This window comes from Carlito syrichta, unplaced genomic scaffold (assembly GCF_000164805.1).
Source record: "Carlito syrichta isolate Samal-C Ts95f unplaced genomic scaffold, Tarsius_syrichta-2.0.1 Scaffold288153, whole genome shotgun sequence".
NCBI classification, from domain to species: Eukaryota; Metazoa; Chordata; class Mammalia; order Primates; family Tarsiidae; genus Carlito; species Carlito syrichta.
In genome coordinates, this window is record NW_007232249.1 from 411,270 (window position 1) to 420,164 (window position 8,895).

Genomic DNA, 8,895 nt, shown 5'->3' on the forward strand with positions numbered 1-8,895 from the left:
CCAAGGTCTCTTTACCAGGAATTCAGAGGTAGCGCTGCAATTTGGCCTGGCCTCCCAATCCAGGGCCCGCCCCTTGGCCCGCCCCTGGACTGGGTTGGGTAATCCCCTACAAAAGCTCAGAGTTTCCAGCAGCAGTCTTCTTCTAAGAGTCTCTGGTGCATCTGGGGCAGTGTTGAGGAACGGAATCTGGCCAGGCCCTCCTTAGGCCCCTATCCTGGGGTCAGGAAGCTTGGAGATGAAGCCCTTCATCCCTGAGGTCAGCAGGGACAAGTGGGCAAGTGGGTGTATAGGAGGGCTGGGCTGACCTTCTCTTGTTGCTGAGTGTCACTTTTTCCAATGGCTGCCCAGGATTTCTAGTGGAAGAGACAGGATAGCCTCCCTCCCCATCAGTTAGGTCAACCTTGGGGTTGAGGACCTGGCTCTCAGACACTCTCCCAGAACAGATGTCATGGCTTCAGCAGCCCTTGGGGGAAGGGAGGTGGACAAGCTTAGGCCAGGGAAAGGCTTGTAGGAGGCTGGGCCTGAGAGGCAACTCAGATGTGTCCTCCAGGGGCCTTGCCCCCTCTATACATCTCCTTTGCCCTCTGCCCTCCCTGTGCCCTGCAGGTCAATGTTTAACAACAACCAGAGCGGAGGTGGAGTAATGACCAAGGAGCTTGGCCCATCTGCCCTGAGTAGGGGTCAGAGTTTGCAGCCTGCTCTCAGTTCTCCCTCCCCCGGCCAGGTTGCCCTAAACCCATCCCGTGCCATGGCAGCCCACCTGCTTCACATCTGCATCCTCTTCCTGATCTTACTGGACATGGTCCAAGGCTCCAGGGACCCCTTGGCACCCAACCAGCCCTTCATCACCGTCTGGAATGCAAACACTCAGTGGTGCCTGGAGAGACACGGTGTGGATGTGGATGTCAGTGTCTTCAATGTGGTGGTAAACCCAGGGCAGACCTTTCGCGGCCCTGACATGACAATTTTCTACAGCTCCCAGCTGGGGACCTACCCCTACTACACGCCTGCTGGGGATCCTGTGTTTGGTGGTCTGCCCCAGAATGCCAGCCTGGGTGCCCACCTGGCCCGCACATTCCAGGACATCCTGGCTGCCATGCCTGCACCTGACTTCTCAGGGCTGGTGGTCATTGACTGGGAGGCATGGCGCCCACGCTGGGCCTTCAACTGGGACACCAAAGACATTTACCGGCAGCGTTCACGGGCCCTGGTACAGGCACAGCACCCTGACTGGCCAGCTCCTTGGGTGGAGGCAGCAGCCCAGGACCAGTTCCAGAGGGCTGCACGTGCCTGGATGGCAGGAACCCTCCAGCTGGGGCGGGCACTGCGCCCTCGCGGCCTCTGGGGCTTCTATGGCTTCCCTAACTGCTACAACTATGACTTTCTAAGCCCCAACTACACAGGCCAGTGCACCCCAGACATTCGTGCCCAGAACGACAAGCTAGGGTGGCTGTGGGACCAGAGCCGTGCCCTCTACCCCAGCATCTATGTGCCTGCAGCACTGGAGCACACAGGGAAAGCATGGATGTATGTGCGACACCGTGTGGGTGAGGCATTCCGTGTGGCTGCGGCTGCCAGGGACCCCAATCTGCTGGTGCTGCCCTATGCCCAAATCTTCTATGACATGACAGACCACTTTCTTCCACTGGTAAGTTTTCTGTAACCTACTCACCTTGTCAGCCTGCCCTAACAAGTATTAGGTACAGCAAGTGAGACCACACAGCCTGAGGGCACTTTAGTCTTGGGACATTTTCATCCATCCATTCTCACATTCATTGTCTATTTTGTGCCAAGTTTTGTGCTTGACACAGGCAATTTAGCATTTATTAGTAAGGTAGAGTCCCAGTCTGCACGGCATTTCATAGGCTAAGGAGGGACAGGCTTGCCTCTGGCCAACAGGGCCAGAGCAGCCCCAAGGGAATATTACAAATTATTTATCCCATCCACTGGTGTACAGCAATCTGCCACAAGGAGGAAGGCGCCACAAAACTGTACTGTCTCTTTCCTTCCCAGGACGAGCTGGAGCACACCCTGGGAGAGAGTATGGCCCAGGGTGCAGCAGGAGTGGTGCTCTGGGTGAGCTGGGAAAGTACAAGAACCAAGGTGAGCTCAGGCCTGGGATGGGAGTGGAGGTGAGAGTGGGGGTGGAGCAGGCGTGGGACCATCCAACTGACTGGGGAGACCCTGGCTTACCCTTTCTACCCCTGAAATCCTTGCCAGAAGGTGAATGCCTCAATACCCTAGGTGAGCCCATGCATGGCTGTGGTGTCCCTGATGCACCCCCTCCCACTCAGGAATCATGCCAGGCTATCAAAGAATATGTGGACACTGCACTGGGGCCCTTCATCCTGAACATGACCAGTGGGGCTCTTCTCTGCAGTCAAGCCCTGTGCTCTGGCCATGGCCGATGTGTCCGCCGCTCCAGCCACCCCGAGGCCCTTCTCATCCTCAACCCTGCCAGTTTCTCCATCCAGCTCACACCTGGTGGTGGGCCCTTGACTCTGAAAGGTGCCCTCTCACCTGAAGATCGGGTGCAGATGGCCGTGGAGTTCAAATGTCGCTGCTACCCTGGCTGGCAGGGAGCACAGTGTGAGCAGAAAAGCATGTGGTGATTGGCCACTCACCAGGTTGTGCACATTGAGCACCTAGTGTACTCTGGGCTGGGCCACAGCTTTCTCAAATACAGGCATGTCATACAAGTCATGGTCGCCATCAGGAATACACTCAGCCATCATGATGGGCATATGCCCTGCACATACATGCAAGCCGACAGACAAGAATAGTCACATAAGGAGTTAGAACCACTGCAGACACCCTCAACTCAATGTCCATGTGTATCTACTTGGCAGCATCATAGACAATTTCTCCAGAGACACCGAGCCAGCCTTTGAACTGCAGCAATCACAAAAGCTACATTCACTGAGCATTTACTCTTTGCCAAGCCCTGTACTAAGCAGTTTAAGTGGCTTTAATGAGTTTAACCTACTCAATCCTCACAATGAGGCTATATGGAAACTGAGGCACTCTCAGAGAGGGTAAGCACTTTGCAGAGGTCGCACAGTAATAAAAGAGAGAAGCTGAAATTCAAACCCAGGCTGTCTGGCTCCAGAGATAGAGAGCCCTTGTTTTTCTACTTTGTTGATGGTAACCAGCCCTGCAAGATCCCGGAACCTGTTGAGACACCAGCCCTACAAATAAAGCAGTCATGACTTATTTACTTAGCTGTTTATTGAGCGCCTAAAAAATATTCAGGCCCTAGTATCCAGAGGGCACAGGAAAGGTCTGTCTCTCTCTTACCCAGGTCTGACGTCTGTCTGAGGGCGGCTGCTTTCCAGGGTGGGGCCCAATGGGGGGGAGGGGCGGGAGCTGAAACAGGACCTGTCTGAGACTGGGGCGAGGCCAGGCGGAGGCGGAGCTCGCTGGAGGAGAGGCCTGCGCTTGGCTGAAGCTGTGATCCTTTAGAGACGAATTAGGGCGGGACCTAAGCGGTGACGCAGGAGCCAGAGGCGCGGCCTGGACGGGGCCGGGCCGCGAGAAGGCGGAGCCAACTGGAGATGAGAAGCCGACTCTGCAGGGGCGGAGGGACAGAGGCGGAGCCAGAGCAGGGACCGAGACTGCGCCTGGTCAGCGTTGTGACGCTAGAACCAGGGGCGGGGCCTAAGTGGTGACGCGCTGGGGCCCGGCGGGCAGCAGTGCGTCCGCCGCACCGCTGGGGACCAGCGCGCGCGGACCAAGGAGTCCCAGTCAGAGACAGAGCGAGGTACCGAGCGGTGCGGAGCGAGGACGCAGGACATCCCGGAGGCCAGCATCAGCATGTCAGTACCGCCCCCTCCTCACTTGCTGCCTGTACGTTCTCCCTGCGTTTGCGGTCTCCAAGTGGCCATGCCGCCCCGCTTGCCCTCCCTGAGGCGATCGGCTCGTTCCCTCCCAAAGCATGCTCATAGTTAGGCTCTCGAAGCTCCCATCCCCAAAAGCTACACGGCCTGTGACCAACGAGGAGGAAGGGAGAAACCGCGGCATAGGAGAGACGGTACAGCCCCTCTCTGAGGACCCCAGAGCCTCGCCCCGCCCACAGTGGGTAGGGTCGGCACTGAAGGGGTTAAGCCCGCCGGGAAGCCTGGGGGCCCTAGGCCTAGGGGCGGATCTTGGGGCGTTTTCCCTTTAGACCAGAAGGTGCCGCTGATGCAGAGGTGGCTGATGCAGGTGAGGGGCTTATAGCCCAATGTGTGGGATGTGGTGTGAGGGTAGGGGGCTGCCTGTCACTGACCAGTGTTGAATTGGCCTCAAGCAGAGGGGAGATGGGGAGGGGAGCAAGGAGACCCTCTCTGGAGCTGGTGAGTAGAGGGGTGGGGCTCAGCTGCCTGCCCACCCCAAGAAATCCCCCAGCATAGACCCTCTTGCCAGCAGAACCTTGGTTAAGGTGGGCAAACAGTGGCGTTTGGGTAAAGAAGGTCTGGACCCCCAACCTGGTGACCGTTGAATACTCCTGTGGATATAGGAAGGAAGCTGTGGTCTTTATCTAGGGTGACTGTGAAACTCAGGCCAGTGGGGGAACTAGACCTGCAGAGGCAATGACTGCTGTATGCCAGGCCCAGTGCTGGTGCTCGTGGGGCCCCGTTTGAGGGGATAGTTGGTTCCATACTCAAAGTTTCTGAGCTGAGCAGAGTTGGGGAGGGGGCATAGGCTATGTGTCCCAGGCAAGGAAGGCAGTCATGGGAGGTAAAAGTTGAGCCTGATGATTGGGTGAGAGGGGCCCCAGGATCTGTTAGGCAGTGAGCATGGCTCCTGTGGCTGAAAAGGCTGGGGGCTCGCCAGGTGTGGTGGCTCATACTTGTAATCCCAGCATTTTGGAAGGCAGAGGTGAGAGGATTGCCTGACCCCAGGGTTCCAAGACCAGCCTGGTCAATTTGGCAAGACATCCTCTCCACCATAAATCAAAAAATTAGCTGGGTGTGGTGGCTTGCGCCTGTAGTTCCAGCTACAAGGAAGGCTGAGGCGGATCGCCTGAGCCCTGAAGGTCGAGGCTGCAGTGGTCATGAGCATGCCATTGCGCTCCAGCCTGGGCGATAGGGTGAGACTCCAACTCAAAAACAAACAAAAAGGTTGGGGGCTGGAAGAGAGCTGAAATATAGGGAGATTAAAGGGACAGGGGAACTCTTGGGGGGCAGTGTTACCTCTGAAGAGAACTTTGGGTGGGTTTAAGCATGAGGTATCACGTCTGGTTTACACCTTCTGTCGGATGCCATGATGGTGGACTACAGGAGACAAATAGACTGGGTCGAATATCTTGGCACAGTGAGATTCTAGGGATGACAACTTTGTAGCCAGAGCAGGCTGGGCCAGGACTCCTGGGTTCTGCCTCAGCCCTCAGCAGTTTACCACCCTTAGCCTTCCTCCAATGTGGAGCAGGACACTGGATCCATCTGCCCTGCTCTCCCCATACCAGGTATAGGGGATGGGTCTCTTCCAGGTTACCTGTGCCATCAGGTGAGTGTGGGACAAGGTGTAGTCCACCACTACCCAGTTCCAGTGTGTGTGGCCTCGCTTGCACTCTGTCAGTCTCTCCCTGCCCCAACCCCATCTTCCTTCCTGGCACAGCCCAGCACGGTTGTTATCTGCAGGAGGAGAACCCTTGTGGTCTGAGATGCCACTGTCTGGTGACTGTGATCTTAACCTCCAGCCTGACACTGCACCACCTGCAGCCTAGCAGGAGTTGACCTCGGCTCCCAGTCTGACTCGGCTGAGCCTGGATCCTATGTGCAGGCAAGAGCTGACTCTAAACCCTGGCCCAGCCAAGCTGACCCCTACCCTGAACCCTACACACCGGATGGAGTTGATCCTGAGTACCAGCCCAGCTGAGCTGACTCTGGATCCTGCATGCCAGCCAGAGTTGACCCTGAGATCCAACCTGACCAAGCTAAACCTGGATCCTGCACACCAACGAGAGCTGACCATGAATCCCAGGCTGGCCAAGCTGACCTTGGATTCCACATGCCAACCAGAGATGACCCTCAGTCCTGGCCCAGCTGAGCATACTCTGGATCTTGAACACCAACCAGAGAAGACCCCAGCCCCTAACCTGACTGAGTTGACCCTGGAGCCTGTGCACTGCCGACCTGAGCTCCTGGATGCCTGTGCTGACCTCATCAATGAACAGTGGCCCCGCAGCCGTGCCTCCCGCCTGCACTCCTTGGGCCAGTCTTCAGATGCCTTCCCCCTCTGCCTCATGCTGCTGAGCCCTCGCCCCACACCTGAAGCAGAACCCATTGTGGTGGGCCATGCTCGCCTTTCACGGGTGCTGGACCGACCCCATAGCCTCTTAGTGGAGACAGTGGTGGTGGCCCGGGCCCTGCGGGGCCGTGGCTTTGGCCGCCGCCTCATGGAGGGCCTGGAGGCCTTTGCTCAGGCCCGGGGCTTCCACAAGCTACACCTCACCACCCATGACCAGCTGCACTTTTATGCTCACCTGGGCTACCACCTGGGTGAACCTGTTCAGGGCCTCGTTTTCACCAGCCGACGGCTGCCTGCCACACTGCTCAATGCCTTCTCCAGGGCCCCCTCTCCAAGGCCACCCTGCAAGGCCTTAAGCCTGACTGCCCAAGCTGTCCCAAGGGGCCCCAAGGGGCCTCCATTACCTCCACCACCTCCCCTGCCTGAGCCCTTGACCACCTCACCGCCAACTCTCTTAGGGCCCTCTGCAAAAAGCCTTCTGAAGACACAATACCAAGACATGAAAGGATGCCCTATATTCTGGATGGAGAAAGACATCTGAGGACCACCTAGGGCAAGGGACTATCTTTATGGGTCAATAGGCTGCCCAAGAGAGTACCACCATCAGCCCACTGGCCATATCTCAGCCCCTAGTGCCTGGGAGGGCAGCTTTAGCCTGGGCATACTTCCTGGGTTCCAGTGGGGCCAGGAGGTGGCTCTGTAGCTCTGGCTCAGAGTCATTAGTGTGGCTGAATAAAGGCTTTTGTTGGGTGTGGCTGTGACAGTTTATTTTTTGACCCCACCCTCACCTCTCAGATCCCCCATCCCTGCAGAAGCCCCTAGATCTACTTTGGTTCTGGGGCCACTGATAGAGGAACACCTGTCCTTTGCCCTTCCTACCCTGCCAAGCCCAGGAGACAGGGTGGCTGTTCTTTTCTCCATTCACCCACTCATTACCATTCACTGAGCACCAACTATGTGTCAAGACCTGGATGGGAATAGGCAGCAGGGCACTAGACAGATAGATAGGGTCTCCACGTAAGGGGACAGCTAGACAAACAGGCATACAGTGATAGATCCATGTTGGGACAGGGAAAGTACAGAGGCTTCAAGAGCCCAAGTGCCCTCACTACCTGGGAATCCAGGAGACCTCCCAGGAAGGTGATGTCACAGCAGGAACCTGAGTGTTGAGTAGGAATTAAGCTAGGAGGCAGGAGCTGGCCTGGGGCAGGGAACAAGATGGGCAGGAGAAGAGAAGAGGATTTGTAACAGCTGAGTGGAGAGGTGTCAGAGGACACAGTAGTTCCTTGACAGAAATGGAGAACACGGTAGGGGAGCTGGCCAGGCAAGCTTGGGGTGTGGCTGCTCTAAGAGGCCTAAGTGACCCACCCCTGGGCAACTATGCTTTCCCCAACTCCCCATCCTTATGGGGAGGAGCTTGGGGAGCTTCCCTGCTTTCCCTGCTGTGTGGAAGGTGTGGCTATGGCAATGGACTCTAAGCTCATACTCCCTCTCTCCCGCAGGTTTCCATCCCTCGAGCATGATCACACAGCTAGGCCCAGTCCTGGTGCTGGGGGTGGCCCTAAGCTTGGGGTGTGGCCAGCTTCTGCTGCAGGCACCTGAACACCCCTTCTCTGTGCTGTGGAATGTGCCCTCGGCACGCTGTGAGGCCCACTTTGGAGTGCACCTGCCACTCAATGCCCTGGGCATCATAGCCAACCATGGCCAGCATTTCCATGGCCAGAATGTCACCATCTTCTACAAGAACCAGCTTGGCCTCTACCCCTACCTTGGGCCCAGGGGCACAGCTCACAACGGGGGCATCCCCCAGGCTGTGCCCCTTGACCACCACCTGGTATGGGCTGCCTACAAGATCCATCACAACCTGGAACCCAGCTTCTCTGGTCTGGCAGTGCTGGACTGGGAGGAGTGGTGTCCACTCTGGACCGGGAACTGGGGCCGCCGCCGAGCCTATAAGGCAGCCTCCTGGGCTTGGGCACAGAAGGTATTCCCTGACCTGGACCCTCAGGAGCAGCTCTTCAAGGCCTATACTGGTTTTGAGCAGGCGGCCCGTGCACTGATGGAGGACACCCTGCAGCTGGGACGGGCACTGCGGCCCCATGGGCTCTGGGGCTTCTACCGCTACCCAGCCTGTGGCAATGGCTGGCATAGTATGGCTTCTAACTACACAGGCCACTGCCACACTGCTACCCTTGCCCGCAACACCCAACTGCATTGGCTCTGGGCTGCCTCCAGTGCCCTCTTCCCCAGTATCTACCTCCCACCCGGGCTGCCGCCTGCTTACCATCAGACCTTTGTCCGACACCGCCTGGAGGAGGCCTTCCGTGTGGCCCTCATTGGGCACCCACATCCGCTGCCTGTCCTGGCCTATGCCCGCCTCACACACCGGAGCTCTGGGAGGTTCCTGTCCCAGGTAAGTGGAAGCTGACATCTGGGCGTCTGAATCAGTAGGCACAGCCTTGTCCTAAGGTCTCAGAAGACCTTGCCCAGAAGGATATGAGGGGGAAGTTCTAATCTAGGAGTTCTGAGGGGAAGGCCCTGTCCTGGAACATCTGGTAAGGGAGGGCTTTGCTTTTTCTTTTGAGTTGAGGGCTTTTTTTTTTTTTTTGAGTTGGAGTCTTACTCTGTCGCCCAGACTGGAGTGCAGTGGCCGCTCCCGGCCAC

General features: G+C 57.3%; 3 protein-coding genes across 10 annotated transcripts in view; all 3 read left to right on the forward strand.

Annotated features, from left to right (window-relative positions):
- The first annotated feature begins 110 nt into the window (after positions 1–110).
- HYAL1 (hyaluronoglucosaminidase 1) lies at positions 111–3,221 on the forward strand. Of its 6 annotated transcripts, none has more exons than XM_008053420.1 (4): positions 111–256; positions 725–1,648; positions 2,014–2,103; positions 2,295–3,221. In XM_008053420.1, exons 1-4 carry the CDS (start codon positions 236–238, stop codon positions 2,610–2,612), a joined length of 1,353 nt encoding a protein of 450 aa, XP_008051611.1. In that variant the 5' UTR covers positions 111–235; the 3' UTR covers positions 2,613–3,221. The 6 variants fall into 6 exon arrangements, with proteins under 6 accessions (XP_008051611.1, XP_008051612.1, XP_008051613.1 ...); XM_008053422.2 differs by having other exon boundaries at positions 137–256; positions 1,082–1,648; positions 2,295–3,213; XM_008053423.2 differs by having other exon boundaries at positions 137–256; positions 1,500–1,648; positions 2,295–3,213.
- A 467-nt stretch (positions 3,222–3,688) lies between these two features.
- The window catches only part of HYAL3 (hyaluronoglucosaminidase 3), a 6,824-nt gene continuing 1,617 nt past the window's right edge, over positions 3,689–8,895 (forward strand). The window contains exons 1-2 of one of the 3 annotated variants that reach the window (XM_008053424.2): positions 3,689–3,815; positions 7,734–8,644. In XM_008053424.2, coding sequence (XP_008051615.1) covers positions 7,751–8,644 — 894 coding nt within the window. In that variant the 5' untranslated portion in view covers positions 3,689–3,815; positions 7,734–7,750. Of the gene's footprint in view, positions 3,816–4,168; positions 4,204–7,733; positions 8,645–8,895 lie in introns of those variants that run through there. The other 2 variants (XM_008053425.2, XM_021710120.1) reach the window with 2 other exon arrangements.
- On the forward strand, positions 3,758–6,983 carry NAT6 (N-acetyltransferase 6). Its single transcript, XM_008053428.1, has 2 exons — positions 3,758–3,846; positions 5,622–6,983. Exon 2 carries the CDS (start codon positions 5,756–5,758, stop codon positions 6,770–6,772), a length of 1,017 nt encoding a protein of 338 aa, XP_008051619.1. The 5' UTR covers positions 3,758–3,846; positions 5,622–5,755; the 3' UTR covers positions 6,773–6,983.